General features: G+C 40.7%; 1 protein-coding gene and 1 long non-coding RNA gene across 3 annotated transcripts; one reads left to right on the forward strand and one right to left on the reverse strand.

The window, feature by feature from the left end:
• Positions 1–16: 16 nt before the first annotated feature.
• On the reverse strand, positions 17–11,043 carry herc4 (HECT and RLD domain containing E3 ubiquitin protein ligase 4). 2 transcript variants are annotated; one of them, XM_030106301.1, is made up of 24 exons: positions 10,866–11,043; positions 9,500–9,752; positions 9,249–9,408; positions 7,716–7,792; positions 7,410–7,631; positions 6,912–7,003; positions 5,774–5,904; positions 5,458–5,621; positions 5,216–5,286; positions 4,904–5,028; positions 4,734–4,793; positions 4,394–4,505; positions 3,986–4,175; positions 3,728–3,900; positions 3,523–3,642; positions 3,352–3,450; positions 3,091–3,258; positions 2,783–2,926; positions 1,938–2,104; positions 1,708–1,774; positions 1,541–1,623; positions 1,239–1,422; positions 1,056–1,158; positions 17–979 (listed from the first exon to the last, which is right to left on the reverse strand). In XM_030106301.1, the coding sequence occupies exons 2-24, from the start codon at positions 9,723–9,725 to the stop codon at positions 771–773; spliced, it is 3,147 nt and encodes a 1,048-aa protein (XP_029962161.1). In that variant the 5' UTR covers positions 9,726–9,752; positions 10,866–11,043; the 3' UTR covers positions 17–770. The 2 variants fall into 2 exon arrangements, with proteins under 2 accessions (XP_029962161.1, XP_029962160.1); XM_030106300.1 differs by having other exon boundaries at positions 3,352–3,642.
• Positions 10,034–14,401, forward strand: LOC115399106 (uncharacterized). Its single transcript, XR_003932633.1, has 3 exons — positions 10,034–10,111; positions 12,259–12,261; positions 14,388–14,401. It is a non-coding gene; the product is annotated as an uncharacterized LOC115399106 (long non-coding RNA).
• The last annotated feature ends 813 nt before the right edge of the window (positions 14,402–15,214 follow it).

Raw genomic sequence — 15,214 nt, forward strand, 5'->3', positions numbered from 1 at the left:
CTCAAACGACAGGGTCTTTCTTACCTTACCCCCAAAGTAACTAGTTTATTCAAGTCACTGCACTTTGTTGGTTTGTGGATTATTTAAGGCATTCAGCCGAGAAAATCCACTCAGCATCTAAAGCAAACGATTCACACAGCTCTCAGAAGTCACAACTGGAAAAAAAGCTTACATTGTCTAGATATTCATGCACAAGATGTAGCTGCAACAATTTCAACTCCTGTAAAATCCAGTGTGATTAACGGCTGTAGCCATGAAGGACAAACTACCAAAAATGGATTTTTGTTGAGTGTCATACATAAACTGTTTATTTCTTTACCCCTCATTTAGATTATGTCATTGTTGTCAATCAGCATAACACAAAAGCAGTTCTGTTATGTTCAGAGAGATGCTACTGCATGTCATTGCATTTTACAGGAGTGTGTTACTGTATGCAACCCCCTGTGCTGTTTACAGGTAGTTTGCTCCGTCATGTCATATCCAAGCATGAATAAAACATGTCTACGTATCTATAGGAGCAAAATCAAATGTGGATTGATTTATAATCTTGCATGAAATATGATAGTAAAGAAAAAGCTGTAAAAATCCGTCAATTTTCATTTGAAAGTCAAGACATTCCTCTTCAGCAGTTGTTCTCTGGCTGCATATTTATAACCACTGTTCAATTCTCACCACACAGTTCACACTGGAAAATCTTCAAAATCAAACATTTGGGAATGTGGTTGCAGTCAACAGTCCAGTGGGGGGTTTCTTGGCATTTCTGTGCATCATTAGGCAAGATTGAAGCCTTGATTGTGATCTATGGCCTGCAGAAGCTTCTCGCTGAGCGTCTCTCGACTCGTGTACTTGGGCAGGTCTAACAGGTTGAAGCAGGTGTGGGCGACAGGTAAGTAATGCTCCCCTCCACCGGTGGGCTGGATCACCAGCTTCAGGCTCTTCATGCCCAGGATGGGGATACGGTCGCTTCCTGTGAGGAACACTGCAGAGGTGGAAGACCTTTAATCAACTTCACCCTTCTGTGACAAACGCTTTCACTGGGATTTTAAAATACTCACAGAGAAACTGCTTCTTCTTGTCTAAAGGAAGTTCGTGGAACACCTCCCAAAAGAGCCTGATGGTTGGATGATCCGTCCAGTACTCTCCTTTATATTCGGTACTCTGAGGGGAACAGTCAAATTCAATGTCTCCTTTCAACATAACAAGACAAACACGGGTTAAATTAGCATTTCAAAGCAGACCTTTTCGAGCTCTGTCCAGTCGTAGTTGGTGTTGCCAATGACCATGGCCTGCAGTTCATTTGGTTGGAACAGCTCTAAAACCTTTCCACCACACACTTTGTGGAATCCTGCATAGAAGCACTCAAACAGCGGCGCCACCGATGTGTTGAAGACGTAGTCCACGTAGGCGTTGACGAAGTCATGCCTGGAGGAAGAAGCTTATTAAGCAAATGGCGATAAAAGAACAAAGGTGATCTGGACACAAGTCATCTTCTAATGGCCACTGAATTATGGTTAGTAAACAGGAAATAAAGAGATTTTACCTGTTTGACTTATTGACATTGATTTCTTCCCCATTGGGTACAAGTTCCAGAACCTCTGTGGCGCCGTAGTTCTCCTCTGTGATCTGGAAACACATCAACACCGTCAACCGAACAAAACAGCACAACTCTTCAATGCTACTGCTTCACAGAACTGAAGGTCATCTCACTGTGAAATTGAGGCAGAAGGTTTCCTCAAGGTCATCTTCTGGGTAGTCCAGTAACTCCTGCAAACTCCTGGTAGAAGCAGACAGCATTGAATGAGGCACCAATCTTGACATGAACGTGTGTGGCAACTGCAACACTGAAAGACTTGTCAGCAGCTGAAACAATTTCAAGTTCAGCTTTTATTCACGGGCGTGTTCAGTGGAAATCTCAGGTGATCTGATCGTGATCTGACCTTCCCACGTCTGGTCGGAGCTCTTTCAGGTCATCGAGCGTCGGCTTCTTCTTCAGAAGCTTCTTGTAAAGTGCCACGGGGAAGTTGAGCTCCACGATGGTCAGATTGTAGATGGCCAGCCCACAGATGACCCCGATGAGGTTGAACAAGTCGAAGTCCTCAAAAGTCTGGAGGAGACATTTGAAGAGGATCCTTAGCGCATGACCTTGTGCTCCTGCTGCTGTTTCATTTTGAAGGTCACAGTTTTTTGTTTTTTTTCCCCCAGTGAAGTAAAGCTCATGCTTGCGGGCAAACTTTAATCCTTTATTACACAAGTGACTGTATTGATAACTCCACATTTTGTCATATTTTCTCCATTTAAGGAAACTCAGTATTATTTCAATATACAACACTTCACAACAAAATGAGTTCTGAAAGGTGATCCAACAACAACAATTAGTTTAATTTCTCTAATTCCAATGTAAAATGTGACCTGTACAGTTGTGACTCATCTTCACTATGTTGAAATTTTATGTGTGGATTTGTTATTATCAGACAAAACGCACATAAACAACTTGACAAGCTGCTTTTTAAAAAGAAACACATTAACACTGAACAGAAATGAAGAGAACTTCTGTTTCAGCCCTCAACGAGAGTCTTTGGCTTTCATACAGAACCCGTTCAGTCAAAGATCAACATTTCAAAACTAAAACAAACCAAACCTAACGAAACTGTAACCTCGTTTTTAATTTTCTGGCTTTCTTTGACCAGGCAACACAACACAAGTGTAAGAGCAGCTTTAAAATGCACAAACATAAAGAACTCAGCGACAAAGGGAAAGAGAATGGAAAATACACAGGATGTACCTTGCTTGAGAACCAGATGAGCCTCGACTCCTCATAGTAGCGAAACATCCCGTATTTGGGATCCAGCAGTTCTTTCATGATCAGGAGGAAGAACTCTTTTCTCACGCCGCCTGCATCAACAGCCTCTTCTCCCACAAAGATCACCTGTAAGTGTGACCAATCAGCTGGGTTATTGTGGAAAATGCAAAAACACTCAACTATGAAAAACTCATGAACGCTTCCTTGACAGTGTCTAAAACATTTCATATCAATGTTGCTTTTTTTTTTTTCCCTTTAAATAGGTAACTATTGTTTTCAGAAGCGCTCACCTTGAGGGGCTTCTTGTAGTCGACATTTTTGGACTTCCTCAGGACTTCCATGGTGTCTCCCACTATATTTTCTCTCCTGACGATGAGGATGAGGCACGGATTGACAGACTCCACCGCTGGGAGGAACATGGAGCTCAAGTTTTGCATCTGTGCCTGGTCCACCGCCATCTGTCAATACAACCGGAGCACGTGAATAACCATGAGCCGCACTGCTGTTGACTGAGCTGATGCCCTGCATGACGCGATTCTACTGCAAACCACCTGCATCTGTATGACGGCGTCGGTCTGAAGCAGTGTCGTCTTTGCGGGGGCGTCAAACACAAAGGGATACTTGCACAGAGTCACCACTCCGTCATGACCCTGTGGACGCCAAAAAGCAAAAACAAATAAAAAAATCAAGTCTGAAAGAAGCACGTTCAGCAGCTGCCTCACCATCGGGTACATCTGCCTCTGAATCCATGTGACGTAGTCGTTTCTGATGTCAATCAGGTCATCCAGCTCGTGAATGTAGAATTTGTCGTACTGAATGATGTGTGCTCCTCTTTCGTTCACCTGAAGTGACCACAAGGCAAATGTTAACAGTCTTTCTAAGGTGAGATGTCATATATATATTAAAAAAAAAAAAAACAATTCTCACCGAATTTAGGAGCTCCAGGAGTCGCAGCGATGTGTCCAGGAAGCAGGTGAAGATCCTCTGCTCCACCGAGGGAATGCCCACCTTGTTCATTTGCAGCAGGTACACCACAACTTCCTTAAAGAGCTCAACCAACCGCTGGAAGACTGGCGGCTCAAACGTGGACCACCAGTTTCCTGACGCAAACACGACACGCAACACACAGATGAGCCGGCCCGAACCGCAAAATTACAGAAGTCTGCAAAACACCCCTCTGCTTACCCAACACCTTCAGCGGAGCCTCTTTCAGGCTGATGACCGATTTGGCGAAGGGGATGGTGAGTGTGACGTAGTTATTCCGGTCTTTGAACAGAGGGCATTCTGGGAGAGTGAGGTAGAGTCTCAGGGCTTCGATGTCTGGAGGAGAGCTGCTCAGCCTTGGGATTAGGTGCTTCTCCAGACTGGCTGCAATCTTTAACGGAAAAAAGAAAGATCAGAAACCTGATAACGGATCATGTGAAGCTGGAACTGCATTAATGCATACGGTCACTCTGAACACCTACAGTATAATCACATTTCAGTTTAAAGAGAACCTTCTGTAGCCAAGTTTTACAAATCATAGGAAAATTTCCTGTTGAAAAATCTGTAAGAAAGCCCCAGCACATGCGGTCGTTTTGTGTCTGCTCTGACCTGCTGAGTGACCTCCGGGTGATCCTGTTGAATTAGTCTGTGGAACAGCAGGCGAGCCATGTTCATGTCCACCCCTGAACATTTGCTGCTGGTACTGTAGTGATCTGGATGACTGTGTGAGTAAAAACAGGACCTTAATGTGACAGCTCTCTACGCTGCCACATAATTACTACACACACTAATGACCCTCTGTCATCATCACATCAGTTAATGCTTCACGGTTCTCCTTGCATTCAAATGGCAGACTGAAAATATCCCAGATGCTGCATCTCCTCTTATGAAAATGAGTCTTCCTCAAAGAAGCGAATCGCTTTGTGTTTGTGTTCTGAAATGGAATTACCTCGTTGACAAGAAAGATCCATTGAGGCAGCTTGCTGAAGAGAACACGAGGTCAATCTCACTAAAGGAACCACAAAAACAAGTCATTAGTAAAAGCACATTTCACCATCTAATTTCTATTGAGAGCATACAATCTTTAACTCAGCAGCACCAATACGGTAAAGACTTTACTTGGACACTTCGAGCGGGAGTCTCCCAGGCGAGTAGTTCAGCCACTTTTGTATGATTTCCTCTTTCAAGGTGCAAATCTTTCTTTGGAGATCCTGTATCGTCACATCATCTGCATTCTCAAGGTTCTTTAAAGCAAGGAGAACAAAAAATCAAACAAAGAAATGTTGTTGGCACTGCTGTCCAACTGTGTAGGGAAAAAAAACACCTCTCTACCAACTGAATTCTACAGTGTTTTTTTTTTTTTAAAAAAAGAGAAATATTCAAATATGCTTTTTGTAACATATTGAAAAGATGTAGGAACTGAAATCTTACATTGGTAGTACGATAGTGAGCAAAGCTCTGGTCTCCTCCAGCATAAATTCTCTTGACAAAACATTGTGAGCCTGCAAAGCGATAAATGGCAAGATATGTTTAAAAATGAGTTGCGTGGATGTACACACCAATGTGGAAACACACCCATTTGAATTTCACATTTCAAATAATTAGAAAGAAAGGGAAAAAAAGACTTGTTATCTCTTTTTTTCTGCTCTCCCACCTTCCAAAATGTCATTTACCTGGATCAACTTCATCTGTTGAGGCATTGGAGGCAACCCAGGGCCCTTTGACCAGCGCGGGGCTTTTTCTGTTGCAGGTGGAGCGCGTACCGAGCTGGCCGTTACCTCCGAGCCCGATGGAATCCATCTTTCCAGAGGAAGGGGTGAAAGCCAGCGTATGCTGTCTTTTTGGAGCACAGCAATTTGGAACATGGTAATTAGGTTAGCGGTGGCATTTCAGTAATAACGCCATTACACACTTGATTACTATTACACTGTGCACGGTGAAGCAAAGAAAATGAAATTGAATGTTGAGAAAACAGACAGTAAATTGTACCTTCCGCATGCGATCTGCGTGACCACGTTTCCCATGAGCTCAAACACTTTCCTCGGGTTGATTTCATGGTTTGTGCAGTTATGTCCCAGCTGCCCATATCCCCCCGCTCCGAAAGTAAACACGCCGCCCTCCTGTGAAATCAGCAGCACCAGACTTACAAAACAGTAAGAGCAGCAAACAAGCAAAAAAAAACCCAAAAAAACTTGAATTTATGCTGCAAGCCATTTGCCTCCGTTATAAAACTGGATTGGACACGTGGACGTGTTGCGTGAAGTGGCTATTTTAAAGTATAGATTTAAAGACAAAAAAAAATCATGCTACATTTCATCCTCAAGAACAGTGAATAGAAATACAGCTGCAAGCAAATCTCTTCATTTTAAAACACGCTAACGTGTCACACGGAGCAAAACCGTCACAATAACTTGTCTTTTATTACTTCTGCTCCATAACACTAAAACCGAGTCAGATTCCCCAGTCGGAGGCAAATGGGACGCTGCATTCAGAGGGAGACAGAAAAGGATGCATGTTGCAGTCATGTTAGTCACTTCAATCTATTTTAAATAAGCAACAACTAAAAGCTGTCAGGATCAAAAGGCAAAATTCTCCTCTTCAGCCTGCCTGCGAAACACAAACTTACTGTGGTCCTGGCATGAAACAGGCCTCTCATCCTCCATTTATAGTGATATTAAATACTGACAACTTAACGATCCAAAGCATGTTTCAGTTTAGCCAAAGAGTGAGGAAGTTTCTCTGGTAACAAAGATGAAAACATTTGGTTTTGTTTCCATCAGACTTGTGCGTCAAGTTCAATGAAATCATATCAACTCATCCTTTTCACAGTATTCGCCATCTCAATCACAGAGAGAAAAGTAGAGAACCAGTCGCAAATATTATCAGCATTTCCACAATGGCTACTTTATCAGACCCGGCAATCCTTATCGTATCCAGATTATTGATTTTAATAGCTTCATAATTTGTAAATCTTGTCACTAAAACCTAAACTGATAAATTTTAATTGCTCTGAATGCTGTATACTTTTTGCAGAAGTCTTTATAATAATGTGCTAACGAAGCCAAGAAGTTACTGGAAAAAAAAAAAATAAAAAAGGTTAAGGCACAAATAAAAAAAAGCACCTCACCTTGGTAAGTGCTGCTGTGTGATCTTCTCCACAGGAGATGTAAATCACTTTCTGTGATCTCAAAGACTTCAAAAGAGACGGGTAACACCGATCTGAAAAGCAGACGTCATGAAAGTAAGTGTGAGTTTAAGTTTTAAACCAAGAGTCTAATTTCTCAACCGTGCATAGAATAGGTTCTAAACTCTGTCTTTCTGGCTCTTTTAGAGCCTTTCACTCCACATACAAAACATCTGTTTCAATCTAGATGAAATTACTAACTAAGCATTTTTAATTAAAGCAAACAGGACATTTGTAGCGTTTACATCTGTTTTGACACTCTTCAAGCTTTCTATTTGCAGTTTCACTATTCTACTGCTGGATTATGCATATAAGCATGGTCAGCGCTGTACTTCAATTTACACACATTCGAAGTTCAGCTTTCTTGTGGCCCTGGAACGAAAATGATTTTGAAACCCCTGACTTAAGCACTTGTTTCTATTTTTTTTTTCTGACACCCACCGTTGCAGTCATTGAGACCGAGCTGACCGAACTTGTTGCGCCCCCAGCCGAACACCGCTCCTGAGAGAGTGAGGGCGAAGCTGTGAGCGCCGCCTGCTGATATCTGAGCAAAGGGAATGCCCTGCAGTGACTGGATGAGCTGGGGTGTGGAAATGCTCTGCGCGTTCGCTCCTAACCCCAGCTGGCCGTAGCGATTCTGGCCCCAGGAGAAGATTTGGCCTCCTATGTACAAAAAAAACCACAGATATGATTAAAACAGTTTGGTCACCATGGAAAAAAACATGCATGCTTACAAACCAGCCTTACCTCTTGAAAGTGCATGGGAATGCCAGTACCCACAGGCTACCTGAGCAATTTGAACATCTGACAAACTCTTGATGTTTCTGAGAAAAAAAATTGCACAGTCTGAGTTTTCAAACACAATTTTATGTAAATCCTACAACGTACTCTATTTGCACATTCCAGAAAGCTAAGACGATGTGTTGGTGAGCATGCAGAAGGAGTCTTGACATGCCACATCAGAAGAAAATGTTTCACTATCATAAGCACAAATCATTAGCGGAAAAGATCCTTGCAAGTCGAGTCCACCAGGGACTTGGACAGTGAAAATCACCCGTAGTAAATAAGATTTAGATATACTGTCTTGTCTGGACCAGGGCTCATTTCAGATAGAATGAGGTGGTGCAGACACTGTCACGTTGTCCGATGACTTAACAGTTCAAATTCTTTTTGTAAGGCATGGCAGCCTGGCCATCCTTCATCCTTCAACAACACACAATTCAAAGGCCAGCATCCATTATGTTATGGAGGGTAAATAGCCAAACATGTCAGTGACGGTCATCTGTAATGGCTTCATTAAACCTGAACTACAGGTTTTGGAGCAACATTTGCTCCCATCCACATCACCCATGTCTGAGGAAAAGCCTTCACCCATCAGTAATAAAATGCTGAAGACTATTCTGCACACATTACCGAGTATGACTGTGTATTAAGCAAACCGCCCGCGGTCCTGATCTGTCATCTTAAAAAAACAACTAGTTGCAGTCCCAAACACACATTCAGAGTGTAGTTACTGAAAAATGATGAAGTGCAGTAATGATTATGTCCATACCACAATGTTTTGCGCCTTTTATAATTTGTTGTCGTTTTAATTTGAAATTTAGCTTTGTGAAAAATTCAAGTTCAAAATTAGATATGGTGCCTTTTTACTGTATTTGTATTAGTAGATACTTTTCAATAAAACACAATGGGATGTCTTTGCACTTTGAGTGACACATAATTAAACGGGGGAAATCACTACATCGACTTAAATATGGAATTTTTACGGGAAGGCTGGAATTTTATTCCATGCAATAAAAAAAAAACATATCTTCTGTATTAATAAATCACCCTTTTTGCTTTATGCAGTTTTCTTGGTAATCATGGCATGGATTGAATCATGGACTTTAGCTACAACCTACACTAGACTCCCGTAGCAATTAAAGACAGGCAGTCTGAAGAGAGCTCAGCAGAGGACGAGGTGGCGCTACATAGATGGTGGACTTGTTTCTAACTGACGCAGAAGATAAAGAATTCAATGGATGCTGGATAAAACGGGGACACTTGGTTTTGCAAGAACAAACTTGCAAAATTAAAATGTTGTGAAAAATGATTGCGTTATTTTTTGCAGCCGTCTCACATATTAACCCAGGATTTTAGCGTTTCAAAGACACTGAGGATAAACTCTGCAGAGAATGCAGGAAAACAAGATTTCATTCTTATAAATACAGAACAACCAGAAGACCAAAAAAATAAATAAAAGAAACCCGAATGTTAAAATGCATTTGATGAAATACTTACCTAGGCACACGAACACATTCCTCAAAGTTGTTCAAACCCAGCTGTCCATCTGAACCAAGACCCCATGAGAAGACCTGTCCTTTATCATTCAGAGCCAGTGTGTGGGACTCCCCGCATGACACTGCCACGATGATCTGTGCATCCAGGGCCACGACCTGCTCTGATAAGGCACAAAGACATGATGCTCACATGCTGACTCATGACACCAGGTGTGAAAAACTGAATTTTAAAGAAAGATGAACACCACCAACCTGGTTTCTTTCTGGACTTCTCGTGTCCCAGCTGGCCCAGGTCATTGCAGCCACAGGTGTACACCGTCCCATCCTCTAGCAGGAAAGCGGTGTGTCTGCGGCCACACCCCACATCACACACTTGCTTCCCGTGAAAGAACTCACATTTTCGTGGCTCCACCACAATCTCATCATCAATCCCACCCAAGCCTAGCTGTCCGTAGGAGGCATTCCCCCAGCACAGCATGGTGGCTCTGCCCTTTGGCTACACTTTCTGCAAAAAACAAAGACACTTCAGGAGAACACAAGCCCAAAGGAACACATATTCATAGTTCAGGAGTTGCAAGATACACTTCAGATACTATCACCTAGCAAGGCAGCCACATAACAGCAAGGCTAGATACACACACACCACAGCTGCATGTCGGTGCGACCAGCTCCAGGCATGTCTTTACGATGTTACATGTATAAAAAGAGCACAGGTCTGGACTCTAAGCTGGCCTGGTAATGCGTAAACAGATTAGCCAAGTGAGCTACAGATAAATTAAGGGTGTTAGCGGAGTTGTGTTAGGTTGGAGAGAATCACTCCGACACATCCGCGGCGGGCATCTCGGTTTACAAATTACAGCACACGTCCAAATGTGTTTGAACACACACGCTGCTAAGATTAGCATATCACCTTCAAAATAAGCTTAAAATGTTAGCACGAACACTCTTTAATCTAACCAATAGCTTCTGGGATTCCCCCAAGCTTCATATAAGAGTGCTTTTTTTTTATTATTATTATTATTTAAAGCGGAAGTAGAATGACTACTCTGACCAGTGTTTTGGCTTAAGTGGTTTCCCTGTTAACTGGTGACGGGCTTCCTTCGTCGCATCCCTCGTTACACAAATCAAGAGCAGATGTTAAAAATCCGACAGAAGTCCGTATATAATGGCATTTACAATAAAATATCTAAGTGTTGTGACAGTTCTGAGTCTTATCTTAACACCCGATCTTACTGGCAGTAACGACGGATACTAAAGGGGGCAGCTACCGATTAACAGGGAAACCAGTCAATCCAAAACACCGGCAGAGTAAACGCTGCTCCTCGGTGCCTCACCGAAGCGTCAGACTGCTACAACTTCACCAACTACGTGACGCATAACTACAACTGTGCTCTCACTGTCAGCAACCATTTATTGAAATGCTAATATTAAAAAGTGTTCGACACGTGGTGACACTCACGTCAGGTGCTGTTAGCAAACCGGGTCAGTGATATTTCAATGTAAAGCATTTGGTGAGTAGATGTGACTGTAAAACGGACGTATTTGTAGCTAACTTTGTCACCGATGGTTTATCAAGTTACTGTCAACTGTCACGACAAAGCTGAGATACAAATCTTACCAAAACCACCAGGTCTGACCACGTTACTGTCCGCCAGTGTCTTGTTTTGTTAGAAAACGTGACCGCTAAAGAAACATGTCGGCACGATTCAAAACTTAAAGAAACTAAACTACTGTATAGTAAAAATCGCTCAGAAATCTCTCCACTTTGAGTGTCAACAACTGCTGCACGACTACAGATCAAGATTCTGTTCCTGTACACGGATATTCCCCAGAGCGCCTTGGGAATAAAAGCATTTCCGGTAACAGAGGGATTTTTGAGGTTTGTGCGAATATACTCTCCCATTTCTGTATTTTCTTATTTACTTAAATACAGATAACACTATCACCGCGGTCTGCATATCTCTACAAAGTGAAATTCCAATCCAATGTGTAGCACAGTGGCGGATGTTTCGGCGTTTTGCGTTGAAGGGTCATACTTTTAACCGGAAGTTGTGTTGCATTTACGGACACTTCACAACGTCAACTGAAAGAATTGTCGCGAACCATCCAAAATGTTCTGGAGGGGCCGGGCACGCGCATGCGTGTTTCCGCGTTCACGCACAAGGTTGATAGTCAATTTATATCTGAATCAAAAGCGAAACTATGAAGGAAACTTAAAAACAATCACAGCTCACAGTCCTGTATTTAAATATTAATTTAAACAGTATAGAGCAAAATGAAAATGCCCAAATTGGTGAAAAGACGTACACAAAGACAGAAATAAATTAAAACAAACAAAAAAAAAACACCAAACAATGACAGCATCACGCGGTAAAAGCATAACAATATTTAGATACAATTTGCCCACAAATGTACAAATGTTTTCCTTTCTTTTAGTGTGCATGAGTTCACTATGAAAGAGTTAATTTATTGATTAATCCTGTTTTACAGTTGAAATGTACAAACAAAAATGAATAATAATTTAGACCCATTTTTTAAGTATGTCTCTTGGTTCAAAATACAGTGAAATATCACAAAACCAAGCTCTGCATTGGTACATATTTGCTCAGAGTGGGGATATGGTGATGATAATACTTCATAAGCAATACGGTAGTCAGATTTGACTGCTGCATCTTAGGTTTTCCAATATTCACAGTACATAAAGTAGTTGGAGGGGTTACCTTTAAATGACATGGAAACTTTGTTCACTTCATAAAATCATCATTTTTGACCCTCTGATCTTGTAAAGGCTTTCAGAGTGTCCAAAAGCACATAAACTAAAGCAGCTTTAGTAGTCCAAAAAGTTGTATTTAGTATTTATATTTTGTTTTCAAAGAATTCATATATATGTTCAGCTTTGGAGATTTGGTTTGAAAGTATCATCAGGTATTCTGGAAGCCTAACATACCATTGTGCTGATTTGCATTTCTGTTTTAAATGATATATTATACTATCATTTAACTTGTATTCAGACCGTGTCTGGTTTTAGGAATTACTTCAATGATGGCAGTCTTTAGTGTCATGAGGCATTCAAAGCTACTGTGGATTACTTTGCTAGTGAAATTAGGTCAGTAGCACACCCTTGATAGAAGTGTGAGTTGGTGAAGACATGCACACTAACATTATGCAGTCAGAAAAATAAACAAAACAGACTTTCGCCAAAATTAGTTTAGAAGAAATTTAAGAAATTTAATTGCATGATAGGTTTTTGCAAGAAAGTCCAATCAAAATGAATATTTTTGGAATGTAGTTTCGCTTCTTTCTATTCTATTCTGTTCTATTCTATTCTATTCTATTCTATTCTATTCTATTCTATTCTACAGCATTCCATTTGACCTCTGAACTAGAAGTTTTAAACATTTGGCGCCCTCTAGTGGAACAAAGTGAGTACAGATTATTAAGACAAACCAGAAATAATTCTGTACAAACAAAAATCATCCATGTGGCAATGTATCCCAAGAAAACACGGGTGAAAGTATATAAGGAACATATATCATCACAAGAGTGTACGTGCACTGATATTTTTTTCAAGAAAATATAACAGAACAAAAAGAAAAATACCCAAATTGAGATTCTTTCAAACTGTTGAGGGTAAAACTTCAGACACATTCAGAGCAGATGGTGGATCAACAGCAACATTTAGGGTTTTTCCAGGATCCAGATCCAGAACCTGGGCCAGGTCCTGGGCCAGAGCCAGGCTCAGGTCAACAGCCAGACCTAGGTCCAGGTTCAAGGCCAGGGCCAGGCCCAGGTCCAGGCTGTGGAATTGTGGGATTTACATAGGGCTGAGCCATTGTTTGGACCGGCTGCCTGCACCTTGCTGTCCTCCAGTCTGAAGCAGGAAGTTAACGTCTGGATGGCGGCAGTCAGGCATCAAACATCACCGTCGTGCTGGAGGTGAAAATGTGTGGAGTGACGGTCCACTTTTCTGAGCTATGGTTGTTGCGGCCGTCGATGTATTCTCGTCCATTTCTCCTCCCCAAGTGTGAGTGTGTGTCTGTGTCTGAGTGTGTGATTTTCCAGGTTTGTTGCTGCTGCAGGAATCAGTCATCACTTCATCGCCTGCAACTGGGGAGCCCAGCCAGAGAGCAGCTCGTCAGTCAATCCTGTGAAGCACCTGGTCATAACAATGGTCCATGTTTTCAGTACACTTGAGTGTCTCTGATGTGTAGCTTTCTTTAAATAAGCTTTATTGCACTTTGTAAAGGTACCAACCTGACCAAATACTATTCTAATAAGCATACACTTATTGTCAGAGAAAGAGCAGTGTACAAAAGAAACTGGAGATGGAAAGAATGAAGAGAAAGAAGAAGGTAAACCAGGGGGGCGCTATAGACCATGGCAACACCTGGAACATTTTCCACACAGAGTTTTAATTGCTTTTGGCTTTTTGGAACAATGAATGGAGAGGATGCATTGCCTGAATTCACCAAAAAACCCGAAGAAGCAGGTTTTTCTACCTGTAAATTTGCTTGTATGAAGAAGAAATTTTGCTATAATCAGATTTATTAAATACACACTAGAATTGTCAATCAAACGTTTCTCTGAGAGACCAATTAACACGTGCCTCCAGTGTATCACAATAAGAGTATCAACTTGAAGATGGATTTCTTTAAGGGTGAGAACATGAATACTCACAAGATCACATTTATCCAGGTTTAAACATTAACCAGAGGCTCGAGAAAGTATATCAATGGTTTGTAAGGCCTGGGGATTTTGTTTTGTTTTTTAAGAAGAGTGTTGCATCATCAGCAAACTGACTTATGATCAATTGATGTTGATTTATTTTTATACCTTAAATGATGGAATTTTTAACAGGAATTGTCAATAATTCAGTTGCTATAATGAATAGTAATGGAGATACTAAAACCTTGTCTTATGCCTCCTGCTATCCTAAATTTGGGGCGTGTGCCTGGCAGAGCTGATGCAGGGTAAACCAGTCCAGAGAGACCTTCTAAAATCACTCTTCCAGGAAAAGAAATGTCTCTCCTGACTCAACCTTTGAGAGAAGATCCAGACCTGCTTCAGATCTTCAACATCCACTCATTTCTAATGACACAGTTTTCCTCATGTTTTCGACTGCACCATAATTTATAATCAGCCAAAATACTGTTCAGACTCAAACCTCTGAGATGAGAGTATATTTCACTCTGATACTCTGACAGCATTAATGATATGTTTCACCGCAGAAGTAGTCATTAATCGATCCGTTTTAAACTTCTATTCATTTTATTATAAACATCATACACGGAGGACACAGAAATAAACAGAATGAAATGAGCTCATAAGCTGTTCAGGCTGATTGATGTTTTTATTGAGCGAATTGGGTTAAGGATATATATTTACTTGACTGTTATTAATATTATGACTGTATGATTCAGATAATCATCATTATTATATTGCACTGTTATATCTAATATTATTATAATCATAACTATTATAATTTATATTGTAATATTTTTAAAATGTATATTCACTATTATGGTTATTATTGCTATTATTTTATTTTAATAGTCACAATATTGCTGTTTTCATATTAATTATTATATTTTATTTTGATTCACACTGAGTTTCAACATGATAAATACCATAAACAGGAAAACCTCGGACACAACCTCTGTATATTTACAAACTTCTACTTATTATATTATTTATGGCATGTTCGAAATAAATAAATAAATAAATTAAATTAAATAAAATAAAACTATTATAAACTACTAGAACTATAAAATACTCATTTTTTGATGATGTTTTGTTCTGGCCATGGCATCCAGCATCAGTGTCCCTCATCCACATTTAGTCTGATCTCCCTCCAATCTTCTTCCCATGCATCTTCTTTTGGTCAGGTTTAACATCCACTGAAGTTTTCCAGTGAAAGTGTTAAAGAGTGGACTCAAATATACACTGTTGTAGTGTTAAATGTAAGCG

The sequence above is a fragment of the Salarias fasciatus genome, chromosome 13 (assembly GCF_902148845.1).
Source record: "Salarias fasciatus chromosome 13, fSalaFa1.1, whole genome shotgun sequence".
NCBI lineage: Eukaryota > Metazoa > Chordata > Actinopteri > Blenniiformes > Blenniidae > Salarias > Salarias fasciatus.